The following is a 23,036-nucleotide window of genomic DNA, read 5'->3' on the forward strand; positions in this document are numbered from 1 at the left end:
CGCACTCTATTGGGATGTCCTGCCCGCGATTGCCAAGCTTCATTGGCACGACTGACACTACTGACACTCCAAATTAACAATGTCCTCTGTTATTTGATTCGTAAATTAAACTTTTGCCCACGACTGCCCTGGCTATTAAATCTATTTTCATCATATCGTAGTAGCGGTCTTATTTCGGTATTATAATTTAATAAAAAATCTGTGTAACGGTTTTCATATTAAAGATTTAGGAAGTTGCCACTGCAGAAACGGCACAAAAATTTTTTAATATTCAAATTATTTAAAAAGATTATTGAATGTAAAATACTCAATTACTAAAAATTATATTTTATGTATTTCCGCATATATGATAAATTTGTACAGAAAATAAACCGCGGAAGTTTTACTTCTGTATGGCACATATGCGGTAATGTTGTTTTTTTTTTTCACAAATACCAGAAAATAATCAACATTCATCGGTTATCATACGTAACTATGACGTACATATATGTGATAGTTTATCATTGACGCAATATACGAAAGAGAATCTACAGTTGACGCACTTGTGTCTAGGGCGTGTGTTTAAAAACTGCCTTTCACATTATAACAATCTATAATTTTATAAAAAATAAAGATTAATGGCAACACTAGCAAAAGGGCACCTACCGTGTTTGCATATTATGTTCTAAAATCAAGTTTTTCAGACCAGAATTTCGCAGGGTTTTACATGATATGCAAAATTCGGTTTCCTAGTTAGTAACCATAAAAGTATAATTTAGTGTCACATCAAAAGTTCGATTTACTGTCCATTAATTAACAATAATTTTTATTGCAATAAGCATATTAGGAATTTATTCTAAATCCGAACAACTTTGGTCTATAAATTAATGATATTTAATAATAACTTGCATATAATTTAGTTGTTATATTAAAATTGGTAGTCTATTATAAACAAATTTCAATTCTCGCAGCAACGATAACTTTGTTATGATAATGACTCCTTAATTTTATAAACACAGCGAGTCTAGCTCGATTGTTAATTCGTGTTTTGATTTTCATCTCCTTTAGCGTAGTGGTCATAGACTAAAAATATTTTGACAGCGTGTACAAAGGTTCGTTATTTCACATAACATGTTCGTTTGTTCGTAGCCCGTACACACGTCTGCAAACTTTGTTCAACATATTGTTTTAATAATATGTTATTAAATCTAGTATATTATTAACAAATATGGATTGATAGAATGCATGTAGCGCTAATAGGTATTGTGTAAATAGAAATGAAGTATTTTTTTTATTGACAACATTAAGATCTTAATACGTATATAAGGCTTATTACATAGAAAAGTTTTATTTTAATTAGTTATTGGTTAGCCATTTGACGAGATTATTATTAAATGAGACCTAATCACCACAGCAGTCAAACAAGTCTGGAACATTCTATTATTCTTTTGTGATTGATGAAAATTCCATATGGAATAAATATTTTAGTAATACCAGATCATCAAGACGACGAGGGTGTTATGTCGGTTTCAAACTTACATTAATGTTGCGCTAATCTTTAACTGACGGAGAAGTTAAAAAACGTTTCCGCATCCTTCTAGCATCACATGCCTAAAGGAACATTGTCAATTTTAAAGTGTTATATAATGATTTCAACTATTTTAATGTTCACGTCTCTGTTGAGGTTTTCTTAACTTTCATTATAAGAGCCTATGTTCTATTTAAATTTGGATATATTTATGAACTACCGAATAGCAATAGCAAAAATGACGTCTGATTCCTATTTTTCAAACAGTTTATTAGAATTCGTATAAATCAGAATTAAGTGCATCCATACTTTTGTTTACTCGTTCATATTAAAGATGTCAGTGGTAACTCTATACCGAATGCTGTTGACATTAAACACACGTGCTTTTGTGATAAGGTCGTGACGAAATACCACGTGTCCATGTTGGAAGATAATCGGACTTACAATAATATATACTTGCTTGTAACTTTAATAGCCGTACGAATGGTAAATGAAATGTCTAATTAAATGTGTGTATATTTTAGACACAATTTTTTTTTTGTATGGGAAAATGGTGTATGGGGTATTAGATAGGACCAGGCTTCCAACTACCTGCAAATTATATAAAACATAGTTTTAAATAATATCATATTTTAGATATATATGCATTACATTTTTGTCAGATCGAAATTCAATTTTTTCATAATATTAAGATCAATCGAAGTTATTTCTAAAGCTCGCAAAGACCATGGTATATCTGTTACATGATTATTCCGTAGCTTTTTAACGAAAATTACATATACAAAATTTGTGACTAGCAATATATAACAGTAATATGGATATATTAATTTAGTTTGTTTGAAAGTTGGTAATAATATTTTCCGTGCATCGACTCGAATTAGGATCTTCTACAATATATTATGAAAAAAGGCTATTCAGATTTATATTTTCAATGTCAATTACTGATTGTCTTTGAAGTTTATACTTTGCATAAAAATGCGCTATAAGTCTTTTTAAAAATTATCGCTCGCTCAGTGGAAAATTTTCAATTCGTCTATAATAAGTGAAAATATGAAAACAATACAATATATTTAATTTGTTGAATATACGAATATCTTCATATATCCTTGTCAAGTCCTCATTCTAAATGAAGTTTAAACATACAGAGCAAAAGCGTTAGCGTCTGTTTGTTACACAAGCCCTTAACTTTCTTATCCTGCTTCCTCTGCCCACAGTAAAGGTTCCACTTACCAATCACTATTAAAATGATCGATTTCACTTTCAAACCATTAATTAAACTAACTTAATGAACGCCTTTAATAAAACGAACATGAAAAGTATGAAGGTTTTAGTGGATGTATTTATGTTATGGTACAATAATAGACAATTTAGATTTACTTTTTTTTATTAAGATTAAAGAAGGCAAAGGTTACAATTGCACGGTCTTAATTATTTGAATATTATTAAAAGTATTATCAATGTCTATACATATGTATATCTAAGAAAACTTAGCATTAATATTAACTCGAGTTTTATATATTTAGAGTAAGTTTGATCTTATAAAGGTGAGTTCATAGTGAATATATTAAATATTTAAATAAAACCTTTGTCTATTCTACATTCATACGTGTATAATAATATCTCAATCTGTTTACATTTACCTCACGGAGTGTATTTTTTTCGTCTAGCTTCCCACGCGTCTTAAACTACTCAAAGTATCCGATTACTTAAATCAGCGATACATGGCTAGCATTTAATTTTTCATTCGATATTGTATTTCTTGACAATGGTTGGTTTTCAACACGTGTTACTATAATCAATAATTCCATATTGTACACTACGTAATACGTTCCATTATTTTATAGTTGTAACATAACGATGTGGTTGTTTAATTAAAATTTTAACAGACTATGTTAAAAACGGATATTTTAAGATTACATAAACAAGTACATATGTGACATTTAAACGAGTCACTCACTTATACAATCGCTAAGTGACCGTTCGGTTATGTGGAGCACGTTTCTTAATATAATAATAGTGGTTTTATATAATGAAATCATTTATAAATGTCACAACCATGTAATTCAGTGTATTTAAGATTGTTAAGGTCATAGGGCTCATTTGCATGTACAAGCCAAGAGTTACGCCTCATACAGCCTGTTAGGATTTGGATGACGAAAGCACAATCCAACTCACCGAAATAATTAGACGCTAGGGAGGTAGTCTGATAATTACTGTAAAATTTATATCTCAACAAAGTAATCTAACTGAAAATTAATAATAAAGTTGTCAATTATTTAGTAAAGTGACATAGGAATAGGTTTTCATTGAAAATAAACCAAACCATAAAGCATTTTATTAACCAACAAGTGTAGAATGAATGTATTTTTCTCGAATTTTGTATGTTATTCTTTAATCTGATGATTAAATTGATTGAAATATAAATAAAAATTTAAGACAGCAACAAATTGTGTTTCAAAACAAAGAAGTGGAACAAAGGCGGATAGCGTCACGACGGACCCAAGGAAACCAAATTCGGTGTGATACATTGTGGTTGTGGAATTTGATAAGTATTTATCCTGGACGTTTAAGGGACCTCAATTCAGCACGATCTTATATGGTGTAATGATTGGGCAATGTTGGTTTATGGAGACGAGTTATTGTTAAGTTATATACATATATACATTTGGTCTCTTTCATCATTTTTATTAATACAAACTTTAATCAAAAACATTCGAAACGGCTAATTTGAGATAATTTTGTTTTTCAGTAAATAATAAAATGTAAAAAGCTGTTGTATATATAATTGTTTAAATTGAGTATTTTATACTTATAATCTTACGGTCATGGTCCAAAGAAAGACATGTTTTTTATAAGATGCGTATACTTTTAGATCTCTAATACTATATTGTGGATAATGAAGTCTGTTTATTTATGTAATACTAAATAAAATTAATATAATCACTGCTAAGTAATACGGCATACGTGCTCGCAAACTGCTGGTAGAGCAATTAATTCGGTGTTGAAAGATACGAAGGTATATTCTTACTATATTGGGCAGTGAAGGTTCAACGACCGTGTTTAAACAAAAATATAGTATATGACTATGTAATTAAATATAATTATAAATTTATAAAAATATCAATGAATGAACTCTGTTTTTACATGATATGTACTACTGCCAAGTTTTTTATTGTTGCCATTGAATTAATATGACATACATTGAATACCTTTTTATTACACATAGATAACAGATAGATGATTTGTCGAAAGTTTTTTTTTTGTACCTATAGCTCGTAGGTCTATAACTATGAATTGTTTATGTTATTCTGATACGAAGAGAATACCATACCATACCAGAGCTCTATACCATATCATCCCATAGCTCTATCAAAATAATTTAATTGATTTTACATTAAAAAAAAAGTGATATTATCTATGGTCGCATACGTTCTGAAAAAACGTGACATTTATGAAATTATATGAAAATTGCTTATTATCCTTTGCATAATAATAATCTTTTCTTAATACATACATTATACAATACATATTAGTTAATATATGTATTTTTATATACCTTTTAAATTATAAAGTGCAGTGTCGTTTTCTTATTTCTCTGTAACTACGTGTCAGATTCTAAGGGAAATTTCATGTGCCACTTTTAGTTGCATAAGTGTAACTGAAAACAGCAAACGGCGCGAAAAATATCGGTCGTAATGATTTTCGCTGACACCGGGATGTACGGATTTAATTTGTTGTCGCTCGGCAGAACTTTACAAACTATTATTTGATGTGGACGTTTTATAATCTGTGTACGTGTAAAGTTTATCGTATATTTGCATGATATAATATGAAATTTAAGAGAACGGTGACATGCTGTATACGAGGGAATACTTTATGTGTCAAATATTCTACGAAGATAATGCCACAGGTGATGTTAGTTTTTTTTTTTTAATGATAACCGTAAGTAGAACAAGATTGGGTTATGCGGGTCAGTTTATAGTGAAACTTCTTTTTCATATTATTAAAAACTAAGAATCAAGTGATTTTGAAACAAAGCAATGCAACACTGTACAATAACGATAATATTTTTATTACATGAGTGAGTGACTGAGTTTGAGTCAAAATTAGTTTAAAATAGGGTGACATCGGCGCCAGTGGCTTGTGTCTTCGTTACTGACGACGTCGCGACGCTAATGTGTCATTCTTCTCTATTTCTATACAATAAAATTTAGAATTAACATGTTTCATTCAGTAAAAATAAATAATATTATTAATTTATTATTAAATATTAAATTAGTTATAGAAAGTTAACATTATAACACGAAATTGAATAGTTTTTCGTGTTCCATTACCTGATTACTTTAATTGAAGTATAACAATAGTTTAATCTAAGAATTTATAATAATTATTCCTTAGAAATTTTCAATTATAGTATAAAATAAAATACAATATTTAGAAGAAACACTACAATTACCTTTAAATGTTGTGTTGTCTAAAGTATAAATTGTATTTTCATATTACAGTTAATCAAATTTACGTAAGCAAAGTTTTTAATATATTTTGGAAGATAATATTCATAGTTATATGTTATGAATTATATATATGTCAATCTAAAATTACCACAGTTATAGATTTTCTAGTAAATACATCACTTTCAATTATATTTCCTTGTATATCATTATTCATAACGTTTAACGTTTAAGAACCATTATCAAAAGAGGAAACTCGATGTATCTGAGTGATAAGTGTGACGCTGAAGTCGAAATTTTACAATCTATAAAGGAAAAATTTCACAACCATGACCTCTTTGAATTCGCTCGAATGAATAGATATGTGCAATGTGCTTTGCAGGTTTCACTTTGATTTTGCATACGGATTTTTAAAAAACAGTACCAATATCAATCCACAATTCCAAATTTGAAAAGTGTTTTGTTCTTTTCTTGGTACTGAGTCATTTTTCAAATCTCGAATCTCCTTTTTAGTTCTACCGGCCAACCCTCACAAAGAACGCTTACATGTATAATGTAGAAGTTGGTTGTTTTGTCCTTATGATGGAGCAAATGGTGTTGCAAATATAATAATCTTTCTAGTAAATGTCGCTTATAAAAGATTTATATTTCAATGTGTATGGCTTCACGTATATGGGTTGTGTTTACCTTATATAAGTTCTGTGCGTATAGTTTGTTGCAAATTATCAGTAATTATTAATATATGTTGTTTTTGTAATCTCGTAGGTAATAGTTAAATATTTTATTTTCTAAACGGTTACCAATCAATGCTTTCAAAATTTTGAATCCTTTTTTTATGTGGTGTACAATTATATATATACAATATGTCAATTTATTTTTAAATACGTTATCAGTTATGAATGAGCTAAAACTCAAATTTAAGGTTGCCCAACAAAATACGGTTTTTTCGTTTTTAATTCATAAAAGGTACCTACACTTCTTTATTGCAAAAGAATTCATAGTTAATTAATATTATACTGATGATTTAAAAAGAAGCACGTAAAACGTAATTAGTTAATTACACTTACAAGTAGATCTTACAAAAGAAGCCTTTCAGAGACATAACATTTTCCACGACGTCTAAGGCGTAGGTCTTATAATTAGTTAAAATTATTTTAAATTAAATTAAGAAAAAGTAAATTTTAATAATAGATTAGATATTGATCAAATGTTTCAGTTTTTGATTACTTTTAAACTATTTTTATAATTTTATACAATATTAGCTCTACCTTACAAATAATTTTATTTATCTACACAAAGACATGTATGGGACTTGTCATGTGCATATTATTTGAGTTATACGTATATATAATGAACGTACTTTACAAGTGAAGCGCTGTATATTTACTATCTCATTTTATCAGATCTTAAATATGTGAAGAGCGAAAGAGATACAACATGGCGGGAGGGACGCGCCGGCTGAATTGATAAAAGCAACAGTTGAAGCAGACCAAAATTCAGTTTGTAAAGCGACATGTTGATGGTGTGACGTATGAACGTATCATACACCGCTCGCGATAGTAAAATGTGACTTCAAAGTTGATGTGTGTCGAATGATATTAATTTATTTTGCTGTTTGTGAATAAAACATTTGTACAAACAATAGATCCGCGCTACTGTAGCGGTGATCGCGTCGTCGGTGACGTGGACGCATATAGTTCAAGGATTTTAACTTTTAAGCTTATTGCGACTAAAAACGAAAAGAAACTTTCTTTGTGATCCCAGAGCGTGTGCAATAAGGGATCGTTTACATAGTATTAACCGATTTTAACCTTCAAACTCGTGATCGCCGAAAATTCTAGAAATCGTTTTAACACATTTCTCGTTTTAACTAGTGTTCCGTGCGGCATTAAGTGCTGTTTACCGAATTATGGTTGTAACTAAAGTCGACAATATGGCATCTTATTCCACTTATACGGGAAAACCGAAAATATTCTTCCCAAAGAAGGTGAGTTTACACGGTAAATCTAGTATGTAGACGGAATTTTAATCGCACACCACAATAAAACGCAAACAACCAACCGCTAGCCATATTCTCTAAGCCACAATCTCTGTTTACGTAGGTGGCCGTCAAATTGAGGCATTATAGCAAGCAATTAAATCACACTGAATAGGTATTGTAATTATTTTTATTTATTATTTATCTAAAATTTCCGATTTCCTGATATTGTTATATGAAATGCCATTATTGCAAGCTTAATGACACCAATTATACCAACATAATATTTATAATAAATTATCATCTCAGATAAGGAATATGTTACCAAATAGGGCAGGAAATAATGACCGAGGTATTCTAGCGTCTGCGAAATGAGTGAGCCGATGCTAATTAACAAAGCGGCTCTATAAGAAATCAATGGCCAAAACAAAACGTCTCAGATAACACTATGAAATATAATTATTAATAATAATATGTACGCATTCGAGTATTTTTGTATAGAAATTTGCGGTTCTTCATGCATTCTATTTATATTCCTATATTAAAGTTGCCATAATAATATAAACACTGATGAAATTATTATACTTTTTTTTAAAATATTAATAACGTCCGAGTACTGGGTCAAAGTAGCAGGAAATATTATTCTTATATAAAATTTTATGACAGTTTTGATTTATTGAACAAATATGTAGTTATTATATAAATTCCTATGTGTTTAAATGTTATATTAATTAAAGTAGAAACTAATATAATATTAATATAAACAAAAGCCGTCCCAAAAACGTAACCATTTTGACAGGGATATGATTCAAATGCGATGATCCACTTTGCTGACCTACTTCTCATATATTCACACCTCCAACCTTGGCGTTTCTCGGAAACTGCAGCTGGTTATTACTTAAGTGATAAGCTAAGACTGAGAAATCTTATATTTTACTTGAAAAGATAAAACAAAGAAATCATTTATATAAAAACTTATGATTTTTTTTATAAACCATTGTTTCGAAGAATTAACAATAATACGAAATAATACAACGGAAAAATGTTATTATTATGTTTTAATATTTATAAAATGGTAGATACGTTTTACTGATAATTAAGTATATAATATCATTAACATAATAATATAAATTGAAGCTATTAATTTGAATCCAATTGCAATAATAATTAAACTTAATTGCATACAAATATATAGGAATAATTTATCGAAATTTTCATCTCACACAAATAACGCCATCTTAGTAACATGGGTTAAAGGTTTAAAACTGTGTATATTTTGCATATGTGCAATCAAATTCGGACCTTTTGAAGCTATATTTAGAATCTATTTGCTTTAACATTCCTCTCCTTTGAAAGCTCCGCGCTCAGATAACGCAATGTGTATTATATAACTATTATTCCATATCAAAACCCTATTAGTATTGAAATAGAATAACACAAATAAAAAAATTTATAACCACGTATTAAGTAAAATTTAAAAAATAAAAAATATTATGACCCTTAAAATTTTCATACAAGGTTTCAAATTCAATGACAAATTTACCATGTCCAACCTTGTATAACTGGAACGATGTTTCTGTTGTCCCACATTTTAATTTATATCACTAATCCCTAGAATCGTAAATGCAAATTATATTTTTAATTAATTTTATGCAAACACGCCAACAGCCTGTGGGTAACTGGTTTTCGCGTAATACAATTGGTGTGGTGTTTTTTAACTATTTAGTGTCATTAGTAGTATTCCTTAGATTAAGACTTAAAAACTACATAATAATTTGCTAAGGAAGGTTTATATTTCGAATGTTTTTCGTAAGTGTATACATAGCTCTAATATTTAACCGACTTCAGCACTTATTTTGCACAACATAGAGTTCATTATAACTACAAGGTATTAACTTACAGTACTGGTAAAAAGATTTAAATCTGATAGTACATACAACAAATACCGCTAGTTGATATTTCTCAAAAATATCTCATAGGTTTTTACTAAACTTTTCCTTATTATTCCTACGGCCACTAATAAGCACGATGGCTTAATTGTCATAACAATTTGAACGAGATACTGAAGGCTACTTTTATCGATGAAATTTTCCTTATTATATATGAATATATGTAATAAATACATTTTTTAAGACTGACAGCGATCTGATGTTTAAATATATATATTTTTTTATTTATTACCGACTTTCTCTTTGAATTTTGTAATAAATACCTTCACTCAATTCAGATCTCGTTTTGATTGTTATAATTTCTTCTTATGCTTAACATTGTAATGTGCTAATCAATCTGGTCCAGCGTCGAGTCAATGGGTTAATTCAGACAAACGTCTGAAATCGCTTCCATCCAAGTGGGTCACGGTTCAACGTTGTGAAAGTCATAAACGGGATATAACAATTTATTGTTATGTTTGTGACGTAATTGTATTCAGATACCTTTAACAAAATGGTATTGCACGTCCAGAAAGGTTAAAGCGTTGAGTCAGTCGCAAATTCATAACATGCCTGACAATGAGATATGTGGATCCATGGGAAAAAATGCGGTAAGGAATTCCGACGAGGGCTTCCTGGCAGCGAGAATTCACGTTTTTTTTCTGTTTTGTCTTGTTTGTCAAAGGGGATACGCGAAAATTTAAATTCATTGTTCATTTTAGTTGTGGTATAACAAATCATACCAATTAGATAATATTTAGTGATATGCCACGTCAACACCATTTCAGAGATTAACCCATGTTTAAGTGTTATTAAATTTTATCAGTTTATTCGTCGTTTAGACACTTTATTCAGACATGAGTGCTCAGTGAATGGTACTATATAAAGTCATATCTGATAAAGGTAATTGTATCCCGCATTGTATTCAATGAGCAGACTTTCCTCAGAGGAAGCGACGGCCAAAAATAGCGTTTCCGTTCAACGAGCTGTCTAAGTAGGAAGTCCTCTAACACTCGCCACTCGACTTCCGGCCGCCTACTGCTACTGTCGCGACGTTCCAACTACCAACACTTAGCGTTGCCATACCCACGCTCGTCTTAAGCTGCTTTAAATTGGACGCTTGAAACAAAATTATTGGCCTGTTGCGATTTAAAATGCGCTTAAGGTGTGGGCAGGGAATGCATGGGTTTATTAAAACATCGTTTGTGTCGACTACATTATATTATGTGTCATCTAACATTTCCATAACCATTTATATAATAAATACGATTTATAATTTTATACACGTATATATAACAAGCGTGTTCGGACAATGTGATCGAGGATGACGCACACCGTGCTGCATAATTATACCATGCAAGTTGCATATGCAACTTAAAAACATAACCTGTGGCATAAGAATTACTTAGCTATAAACACAGGGGTAAATGAACTTATGAGTCAGCCATTCAGAAACATTGGGTGACTAAGATGGCTTAGAATATTGTCGTAGCTGATTAATTTCAGAAGATTTTTTTAATCAAATAACTTGCATATTAAGGTTATTTCTTTATATGTTATTAATTTAAAAGTATAAAGGAATGAAGATAAAAATCATTTCCTGCTTTGAATCTGGTCCTATCTACAACGGTGTTTAAGATAACTGCGATATATCAATATATTTTATTTTATTCGATTTAATTTAAAGGAAATTTTATAAGTTATTTTAGACAACGTTTTTATTCTTTATGTTTAATATGATAAAATTAATCATTTAGATTTCACTGTATTATTGTTTGTTCTTATTAATACATTTGCATACGTAACTCATAATTTTTAAAGAATTAAACCTCGTACATAATAGGACAGAAATTATATGAAGATCTAAATATAAATGTATCTTGAAGAAGAAGAATCTTCTAATGCATTTTTTAATGTTTAATATCAGGTACGTTCAGAGGAATCCTTGCTGTCACCGACAAAGACTACAAAGAGTACACGATGGGTATGTGTTTTGTGATGGAATTCGGTGACGGGTTTAATATTATTGATAATAAACGTAAATAGATAAATAGGAAGAAATATTTCTCTATAAAGCATTTCTTGTTTCAGTCTAATTGGAATGATTTTTATACATTATGTATGTATATAGATACTCAATCACTATATATCTTATTCACAAAGATTAAACTTACCTAGTTCATTAACCAACTCTCTTGTTGAATCTGTCACTAAAAATTCGACTTTCGGACGAAGAATTATACAGGATTAATTTTTATTTATTAAATGAAATTAATTAAAAATATTCGTCCCATCTCATACATAGTCTTTCTATATGAGTATTTAGTTTTTCTGCAATTCTTATTGACAAAATCTGCATATTTTGCTTTTATTTGTTTTAACTTGAAACGTACTGGAAGAAAAATTATTGATTGTCATATACATATATGTTTTTTTAGGTCAAAAGAATATTTTTTAAGACCTCTACTACATTAGACAATAATTAAGCATTTTTGCACTTTCTAATATTTCAAAGTAACTCTTAGTGTTATTAAAGATAGAAATATACTTCTGATTGCGAGGCTTATAGGCTTATACGCTATTTATAATGGTACTTCCGACTTACATTGATTTTGTGACAATAGGGATCGCTAACTCTCTCTCTAAACTGTCCTTGCTTTTGGAGTCGGAGCTTCAACACATTCAAATGGTGTTAGAGCATCTAATACTCTACATTGTCTTCTAATAATCTATAAATAACACTCAAGACCGTCGATTTCAACTTTCTTAATTCATCTATAGCAAAATAGTTTTCCACTAACTGTTAACATATACACTTAATATACTTTATTAAGGCAATATTACTGGCAGAAACAATCTATCTAAAATAAGTATTTTAAAAGATTATTCTAAATTAAAAATGCGCGTATTGAAAAACATGCCTTGTTTATTTTATCATAGACAATCACTATACAGTCATCAGGAGTCAAGTATCTGGCTATAAATGAGAAATAAAAGAGTATGAGTGACTTTGTTCTCATGGGTCGCTAGTATGGCATTTAAGAAGATACCTGGTAGGAGGAGAATAAGAAAGAGTATGAACACATCTAAATATCAAATGCCTATAAATATTTTCAACTATTTTAACTTTTAGCTGTCTTATTGGTAGAACTAATTGCACTAGTTCGATCTATAGAATACAAAATATATGTACATTAAAAAAGTGAATTATGCTATATTTTTTCTTCTCCAAAAATCTCCGCCTTTTATCCTAATTATCAACTTACAGTATATAAAGTTTTGAAACATTCGAGAAGTTCTCAACTAACGTAAGAACGCTATAATATGTGTAAACATGTGTTAATACTCTTTTCCTGTCAGTTATCTGTGCATCTAATTATCCCAGACTATGAAACCAAATAATGCCATAATGCCATCACTCTGCCTCATAATCATGACATTACGGGATTTAAGAATTTTTTGACTTATGAAATTCTAATATTAAATAATTAAATAATTAAATTATACGATATACTTAATAATTTTGTATAAATATATAGTTATGTATTTCAAAAAACAGAACAACATTTGTTAAGTATTTTTAATTATACTTTTAGACATAGAGATTAAATTAATTTTCTCCGTAAAAGATTGTATGAAATGAAATAAAAAAGAAATATTAAATTATATATACATATTATAATATATGCCTTTGTATAATTTAGATATATAATAATATAAGTTTAGTTCATGTATAATAAATAGTAAGATATAAATGTTTAGGCTTATATGATATAAAAAGCGTTCTGAAACTGAACCATAGACAATATTTATTGGCAGGATACGGAATTCCTTATGAATTCTGTGCTGTATCTGTTTACCGTTAACACAAACGGTCAATAGAACCATTCTCTATATATTAATCTCTTTAACATGGAGTCAAATGTATTGTGAACCCCGCATACAAATCCACTTATTGAAATACTCGACCTGTTTTTTTTTATTATAATATAGTAATATTAGCTAATTGGATGACATCATCATTAATATATTTTAATACTATTAAAAAATACATTTCACTATGAATCAATCGAAAACGAGTCTCGTGATTCATTTACTAAATGGACCGGTTGTTAGCAATGCGATGTAGAGTTTTTTTCTTAAACTTCACTTGCAAATTTATATATGTACTCATTCAACCAACGCTATTAATTATTCTTTAAAATATTTTATCGTAGAAATTCCAAATTCAAAATGTGATTTAATTAGATTAGATTTCATTAAAATAACAATAACTCTGCAGCGTCTTAATAACTTATTCATCGTATTGCCCCAACACTATTTCTTGGAAGAAGAGAATAACGTAAACCATATCTATGTTAATATCGGTCATGGAGGCTATTGAATATTAAATCCGTGAAAGTGCGATGGAACAGGATGTCTGTGACTCATAGCTTACAGTCTGCGCACGCGCAGGTAACATCGCAACACCGTAATATTGTACTATGGCACTGATAACAGCCACGTGAATGGTCGATGATTCACCCAAATACCTAAAACGCTCAAACAATAACTAATATGTTCTAAATAGATTTCAATCATTATAATATAAATAATGAAAATTATTGTGTGGAACGTGCTCGGCTACGAATAAATCTATGGATATAATATTACGCAACAACTGATAAAATGATATATGTATTTATAATTACATTATATATCAAATCCTTATCAAGTTTCCGCCAATATTGTTTAATGACAAACGCCAAAGGATTTAGAGATGATAATGTTATTACGTGGACACCGAAATCTATTACCGGCGATTATGAATAAATACGTAATCATTTGTAATTGTCATCGCTTTAATATTTTGTGACAACACTCACTATGAATGGAGTCGTTTGAAGTGTACCTGGAAGTGGTTTGATAACGCGATAAATATCTACTATCTTTTTCCTTTTCGTTTTTTTTTTTGATAGTATTTTTTTTTTATTTTATTGTTCGTATGACATCAGCAATCGAAATATTTAGGATTTTTTGTTTAAGAAAATATCTGTTTATCGATTTGATTTTATTTTTCATGATAAGTATGTATATTTTATGGCACTGACTATAAACACAATTATTTGAGCTAATATAACAACTTAAAAGTAACGAAACGGCGTCTGTATGTGTATAAATAAAAAGAGGACGGGTACGGTTTTTAAATCGATTTCTTATACAGCCAGCATCATAAAAAAAATATAAACGGCGAATTATAAGATTAACACGGAACTAGTTTCATAATATGTAATAAATTATTCTAAGGAAACGCTGATGTTGGTACAGAAAGTATAATTATTAAAAAACGTATAGGTACATACATAGATATAACAAAAAACTCAATCAACTGGTACGATGGAATTGATTAAAGTTATATTTTTTGATGATTCAATATCGTTGATAAAATTTTACTAAGTGGACAACCGGTGACCATTTCGTAATTATTCCCAATATTAAATATAAATATGGAAAAAAAACATTATAACTATAATTACAACAGTGATTTATATATATGTATATTTGTAATATCATAATTAAATTGTTATAAATTTGTAATATTTTTCAAGAATTTTTACAATAAAAAATATATTTCAACCTGGTCTCGTCTACTTCATTTAAATCTAGTAAAGAGTTATAATCGTATGTCTTAATAAAGAACAACACTGGCTATTTCAATGTTTCCATTACCCTATAGTTTCATTGCGTTAAATAAGAAAAAAAAAACTCACGCGCATCAATTTAAGGTAAACCCGAGCATGAATAATACGATTAGTCATAAATTTTAGTGAATATGCATGAACCGTTGTAATCGTACGCCATAAATGCTATTAAATTAAGTCACTGATTCGCATGACTCAGGATGTAATGGGATGTTGATTTGTATCGTGAACTCCAATTAACTAGAAGAGTGTAACGTATAACAGCTTTTCACTAAGCGGCTCTGATTGTTGTTAACTTATCAGTAACAAATGTTAATACATGGAATATTATCATGGAATATAGAATATTGTTCTCTGATAAAATTCAGTTAATACTTAGATGATCACAATACTGTCAAAAGACGGAGGCACAAACGATAGATCCATTAAAACTATATACATATATGTATATATAAACTTTTATCTTTTTAAATAAGATTTTATCATATAATTATAATATATTTATATTCCTTTAATTAACCGACACGCTGATTTTTGTTACGTCTCGACATTGAGAGTTCATTGACATATAACGACGAAATTATCATCGCTCTCCCTTCATATAAAATTTAACGTACATTTAAAAATACACAGTTGATAAGGATTTGATTTTTGTTTTAAATTATAAAAATATCAATAACTATATTATTAATACATACATAAGTGTGTATTAAGTCAAAAGCATTTTATTTAATTTTTTTCTACTCTATGTGAATATTTACCTTTGCCCGCTATTTAATAATAAGTACACATTCCACAGCACGTAATCACTCAATTCACACTTAAACCTTTATCGTGAAAGATAATAATATCACATAATAAATAAATGTATTAATTAAACTCTATGCAAATATTAATAATGTTTTCATTTCATCCCACGTACACGTACACAACAGTAGTCTAAACCATATACACTCACTTTGAACGTATTTAAGCCGTATGTCAAATAAATATATTTTGTCATATGTAAATCATAGCACGTGTGATCTACTAATATTGATATAGTCCAGGCCGAAGTGATAAGATCGGTGCCTCATCAGGCTTGAGGCGGATGCAGTGTTCTGTGGGCGCCCCTCCTCCCCCCACCTTGTGGTGCTCGCCATTCTAATTAGCCATTGTGGTCGCTACTCGCTAGTTAAAATAAAGTTTTGCAGTCCGTCCGGCTCGCCAGGACGCCAGTTACCATTCAACCGCCGTCAAGTAAATACGCATTTCGTATTCCGATACGACCGGTAACACGCGGTTATGACGAAAGTGTTTGATAGTGCTCCCAATAGCTGATAAGCGGACGAGTCTCATATTAATATAATGTAACAGTCTCGAATGGAGTTAAATAGCAGGCGATATAAACGAAGCAAGGTAAACACTACATATAAATGGGACATTGTGTATATCTATCGCAAATCGTATCCTCAACATAATGCCGTTGACATATTTAGATAGCTTTAATTGTATGCACATTGTAAATAGTGAAATTCTCTAAAGTTTGCTCTGAATGATGTTTACAAAAGGTAATTATTATTGACGGTTTTTTGTTATGAAATCTGTTCCACAGAAACTATGTTGCTTATTATAAATTTTTCATTTCATTCTATGTTATCTTAATCTTAATATAAGTAATTTTCAATATAGTATTTAAAGATGTACGTTTAGCTACTCGATTTGTGGGCAATAAAGATTTAATAGCCTCTAAAGATTAATAGAGAAGATCTAACTTAAGCATTTCATAAACACAAATTACTATAAGTTTTCTAAGAATATGAACAAATAATGCCTACCATGTCAAATTCTACGTGTAATTTTATCGAATGCTTTTTTTTTTATTAATACAAATGAGGATAAAACATTAGGAATCGCACGTCAGTAGCCATTAAACATGTACTAACTAACTACAGATACAATTCAATTATTATTTACTAGTATGTAAATTATATTACATTAACCCGTTCTTATATAACTCAAGGATGTATTATAATGTTTTAACACAAGATTCTGTTGAGTATTTTTTATGATATACATACTTATATTATGTAACGGAAATCATCGTTTCTCTACGGCGAACACAGAACTGACCTTCGTCATTATGTCCTATGCATGCAATAGTTCTGAATATATAGAATTTTAAATCTATTCAAGCGATTTCAAACTCTAACACATAATGTACAAGATTCATATTTACGTTCGCATATAAAGGGAATGTCGTGAAAGCTCACGTAACGAGCACGCATGGGAATAACTATCCTTGTTTATAGTTTTCTGTGAACTTTCAAATAATTCGATTCTGTTGAACAATTATTAATTAGCGTCGTATGGAATTCCGTTATCTATTACGTGGAACAATAATTAACTCTTATCTCTAATACCTTTTCAAGTTGAGTGTTTCCTTTACTTGCATCGCATTCCAAATCTATTAATAAAATTATTGTTATCATAACTCATAGCTATTATTGTGAAACGATTGGCTTTCTAAAAATATGTATTTACAATCAACCTACTTAAAGGTTTATATTCAAAGTAGATTAATTTCATCGTTTTAATCGTTGTAAGTAATTTTTTTATGTGCTGTTATTTTCCACTAGTTTTTTTTTATTTTGTAAGAAAATTATGAGCTTATTACAAATAATCGTAATTTTTATATTTGTCACGTTTTATATGGATTAATAAATAATAAATTAAAATTGAGTAACAACAATCTATAACTTAAATCAATATGTATAAGCAAATGCTTGTATTGTTGTTTATACGTGATGTAAGCCACGTGAGCTGTGTGATGTGACGAAAAAATTGCAATAACCATATGAATGGTACACATGTTGTGACGTAACTACGACATAACCTTCGTAAGGTCTCTGGAATCGTGACATCTTATGAGTCATTTGTACAATTGACCTGTTTTGATGTCGGATAGCTTTTTTGAATCAACACTCATCCTTGACTCAGCAGACACGGAGTTATCAATGAATTTATTAGATAAGTAAGAAACAACATTATCTCACGAATGTTGTGTTAATATTACTTGGTATTACAAAGTTTATTAATATTGATTTAAATTAAATGTTCAGATTTCTTTTCTTACTGGTATTCATGTAAGTCTAAAGTTTTTTTTATGTCCCAAAGAGGCAAACAAGCAGACGGCCTACCTGATAGGAAGTAGGCATCGTGTTCCATGACATCTGCAACATAAGGGATGTTGCGGATGCGTTGTCGACCTTAAAATAGATTATTATTGAACCGAAAATCATTTACGAACTATTAAAATATGATACAAGATTTATACACGACTGGATCTTTACATATCTTCTATAAAAAAACTATATTATTATATAGTGAAATTCACTTTAAGATTCCTTGCACTTGGATTAGCATATGATGTACCTAAAATCATTATATACCTAATTTACATATATTTTCAACGAGTCTTTAACCTTCTTTGCCTATCCTGCTGGCTACTTTGGTTTATAACTACCTCCAAAATTCGTAGAAACATTGTGGAAAAGTGTTGTTTGCTATAGGATGTCATCTCAGTTGATTCGCTAGTATTTACGAGAACACACACACAAACAAACGCACACATGCATAATGCTATTATTACATAAAGTGCGATATTTTTTCTTTGGCTGTGTGACGACTAACAATCGTTCATGCATGACATCATTTGAACACGTCAGACAGCGTCATAATCATCTTCGCGGTCCTCGGTGCCGTGTCATAAGTCAATTAACATATGAAATTATCTATATTTTTGCTTATTTGATAAATAATTCGAGCGATGATGTCAATCCAAATTCCTCGATTCTCACGGCTTTTGATTGATTATTTGGTGTACTAATCGTACACTCACGTTATGCCCTTTGGTTTATTGATTGTCTATTGTCAAGTGATTGTTGGCTTGATTGCGTTGGCGTCAGTTTCTGTGTGCGGTTCAATCAGTATTCGACATACAATCCCTGTTGTTTTATGTCCGAGCCCATGAATCGTCTTACATATTGACTATTGCTGGAGAGTCCATTGAATCATAGACGTAGATGGATTCCTTGACCCTATTTAATTATGCAGCGATTCGTAAACTATTCAACTGCCGACGTTTTCCCAGAAAAGCTATATAATATAGGGCATATTGTCACGAAGGATTTAATGATGATATATTTCTTCTTGGGATTTTTAATAGATGAAACTGATTGTTATCAGATAAAGAGTAATTTAATTATAAGAACTGAAAAAGCTTCAGCTATACGTAGTAAATTTTACATTGTTGGAAAAATTTTACATATAAAAAAATATTGCTTATATTTACTTCTTATAATCTCGCTTTAGAGATTCGATTCATTTTAATTTTGTATATCATTTTCTTTTATCTCTCACAGATACCAGAATTCAACCTGGATGGCAACAACAGCCTAAAACACAACGGGAGTGCAAAGGACTTGGCCTCCGTGATGGAGAACCTAAAGAAGAACAGCCTCGTCTCCCGCCAGAACCAGACCCTCAACACCCAAGTCACCAGTTCCTCTAAGCAGCAGGTAACAATCATCAGTATAATAAAAATTCTCTTATCAGTGACTACCACCAAAAAGCCAGTTGTTAAGAATTTTTTTCATCAAACATTCCTACCAATAAAGATGAACATTTTTTTACTCGATTTATTTTTATTCATTCGTTAATGCAAACGTTTCCATCATCATCATCAGCCTATCGGAGCCCACTGCTGAGCAAAGGCCTCTTTCTCGCATGGAGAAGGTTAGGGCATTAATCACCACGCTTGCTCAAGACGGGTTGGCGATTTCAGTCTTATAATTTGAAACTATTAGACCAGGTTTCCTCACGATGTTTTCCTTCACCGTCTGTCAGTGGTGTCTAAATACTCATAGAAAGTACATATGACTCGGAAAAGATCACATTGGTACTTGCCAGGTTCGAACCCGCGCCCTCACGTGTGAGAGACGGGCCTTTAACCTCCAGACCACCACGACTTTCGTTTCCATATAGATGTAATATTATCGGAAAACAATTCATTTGAAAAAAAATTCCAACTTCCAAAAACATTTTACTGTGACACATAGGTGTCGAAAAGAAAAAATCTAACTCAGACATATTTACTTGCTGCATACAAAACATTACCATTCTTGGTTACGACGCGGTTGGTAAAAATAAATAAGCTTTTTCCTCGACAACGTTTGTCGTCGGTAGTAATGCAGCCGTACTCGATTCTCGTGCTGACATTCCAATATTCCAGCTTCCTTTTTTGATCCACACTCGTATTGTAAGAATGGAATCTTGGAGACGCCTGGAGATGTGCAATATAAAGAGAAAAACATATCCATATGTATATATATATATATAGAATATAGACATTTAATTTTGGATTTAATTACATGGTATACTATATATTTGGTTTACGTATTTATATTTATTTATATTATTTTCATTAAAACCGGTTACTGTGTGTAAAAATCATTCATCATATGATTACGTCATCAGTTAAATCGGAAAATTTTGTTTAGTATTTGTGATAATCTTATTTCTTAATCTTATTTAAGGGATATAATAAAGTTATCCAATTGGTTTCCTGAAGTAGTAGAACCTTTTCGTAAATTCTTAAATGAGCAAACAAATTTCAAAATAATAAATTTAAAGTAATATACCAGTGTATTATTGAAAAGAATTAATTTTGTAAGAAAAGTTAGGGTAAAAAGAAGATGAGACAGTCTTAGTTACTATATATAAACCTACTAGAAAAATATTAGATTTATTATTTGCATTTAAAGCAATTATAACTTTGATGAAAATTAAATAAAGGCTAAAAAAACATTTTTGCTTGTCACTTTTCTTTTCGAGTAGGTAAAAAAATTAATATAAATTTCCATTAACAAGTAACGTTCCGTATGATATATACAGAATTTACATACCAAATTTATCATTTAATAGTAAAAAAAAATATGAAAATATATATATTGTGATATTCTTCCGGCAGCCATATTGAAATTATTTTATTAAATTTCTTTATACTACTAAGACCAACGTTTGACTTGATATAAAATTATAATACTCTATTTTATTCTACAGATCGCTTTGTTTTCACTGACAGTGGATTTATTAAATTGTATCTACAATAATAAAACTCAAAGGGAATGAATTAAAATTTCAAACACAAAAATATGAATGAAATGTATAGTGACCAAAATCATTTTGCTTACCTGCATATTATATATACACTATTTACTATTTACATATAAATTGTGATCTTACTAATGAATGATTTAAAATATACGACTTTGCTTACAAAACTGTCCATTCATTATTTATCACCAACATCCTTTCAAACTATAATTAATATTTCATCATAGTGTCTTAATATCTTCAGCAATTTTAAATAAAATGCTCACATAGATGTAAACAGTCCCTTTATTTATTCGGTAATTGTTATGATAATAAACACGATTTACCGCCGCGAACACTATGGTGTATAATTTAATGTAAACACTCAACCAATCAAGTGAAGATATACGAGGTATCTATCGCTTTTGACATGCGTAAAATCTTGTTTAACACAAAATGATTAAGATTTAAAAGATCAAGGCTAACATGAGACCGAGCAATATAATCATAGGGCTTAGCGCATTTCGTAACGAAATTTCAAAGGTCGACTGTCACTAAAACGTTCTAATGTGAAATAAATTAAATGATAATTTATCAAATTCTAGTTATATGGTGAAACCAATAAAATATACTAAAATAATTTGTGCTTAAATATAGAACGTCAGTTATTTCTGCTACGGCCTCGGTCTGTTCATAAAATTGCTAGTTTATTTTCAATTCGACTCTGGTTTCAAAAAAAAAAAAAACGAAAATACACGAAACATGTCAGGATTTCGATAAGGCATCGGTATAATTAATAATACTACATTGTTAAAGATAATGTATTCAAACAATAATTCTATATTAAATTTAATGTAGACAACCGCCTATTTAACAACTGGTTCCATGTCAAAAAAAAAAACACGTGATTTAGTTTCTTTGTTGCTGTAAAACTAAAAATTGTATGTGAACGTGGAGTCTGTTTACGATAAATCCGCTAGTAATTATTGTTGCGCGTGCGCATGCCCACACTGTCTGAGTTGGCAGGAAGCCACAGCAAACACCTAGACACGGCGTAACTAACGTAGGACGGCATCTCGAGTTTTGTCCTATGAAAGACATTATTTTAATTTGAACAATACTTAAAATATATATATATATAACTATTGAAAAATATGCTTCTTTAATTTTTAAAAAGTAATTAATATACATTTTCTCTGTTAGAAAAAACGTTAAAAAATTTAAGGTTAACAGAATTTTAAGTACCTAAAAGTAGAAATAATTCATTGATGGATAAGATGTCGTGTCGATGCGGGTTCCTCGAAAATTTTATTTTGTTTTAACATAAATTCAAACTACCAGGAATACATCACGTAT

The 23,036-nt window shown here is 30.0% G+C and overlaps 2 protein-coding genes across 7 annotated transcripts in view; one reads left to right on the forward strand and one right to left on the reverse strand.

The window, feature by feature from the left end:
* LOC116767567 (putative fatty acyl-CoA reductase CG5065) overlaps positions 1-16,604 on the reverse strand; it is a 50,661-nt gene extending 34,057 nt beyond the window's left edge. The window contains exon 1 of the mRNA XM_061527232.1: positions 16,307-16,604. The gene's annotated coding sequence lies outside the window, so the exon portion shown is untranslated. The remainder of the gene's footprint in view (positions 1-16,306) is intronic.
* The window catches only part of LOC116767565 (NAD(+) hydrolase sarm1), a 50,256-nt gene that overhangs the window by 19,587 nt on the left and 7,633 nt on the right, over positions 1-23,036 (forward strand). For 2 of the 6 annotated variants that reach the window (XM_061527231.1, XM_032657945.2), the window contains 2 exons: positions 11,792-11,848; positions 19,949-20,104. In XM_061527231.1, the coding sequence (XP_061383215.1) occupies positions 11,792-11,848; positions 19,949-20,104 (213 nt within the window). Of the gene's footprint in view, positions 1-7,709; positions 7,946-11,791; positions 11,849-16,791; positions 16,944-19,948; positions 20,105-23,036 lie in introns of those variants that run through there. The other 4 variants (XM_032657947.2, XM_032657948.2, XM_032657950.2 and 1 more) reach the window with 4 other exon arrangements.

The sequence above is a fragment of the Danaus plexippus genome (genome assembly GCF_018135715.1).
Source record: "Danaus plexippus chromosome 9 unlocalized genomic scaffold, MEX_DaPlex mxdp_24, whole genome shotgun sequence".
In the NCBI taxonomy this organism is placed as follows: Eukaryota; Metazoa; Arthropoda; class Insecta; order Lepidoptera; family Nymphalidae; genus Danaus; species Danaus plexippus.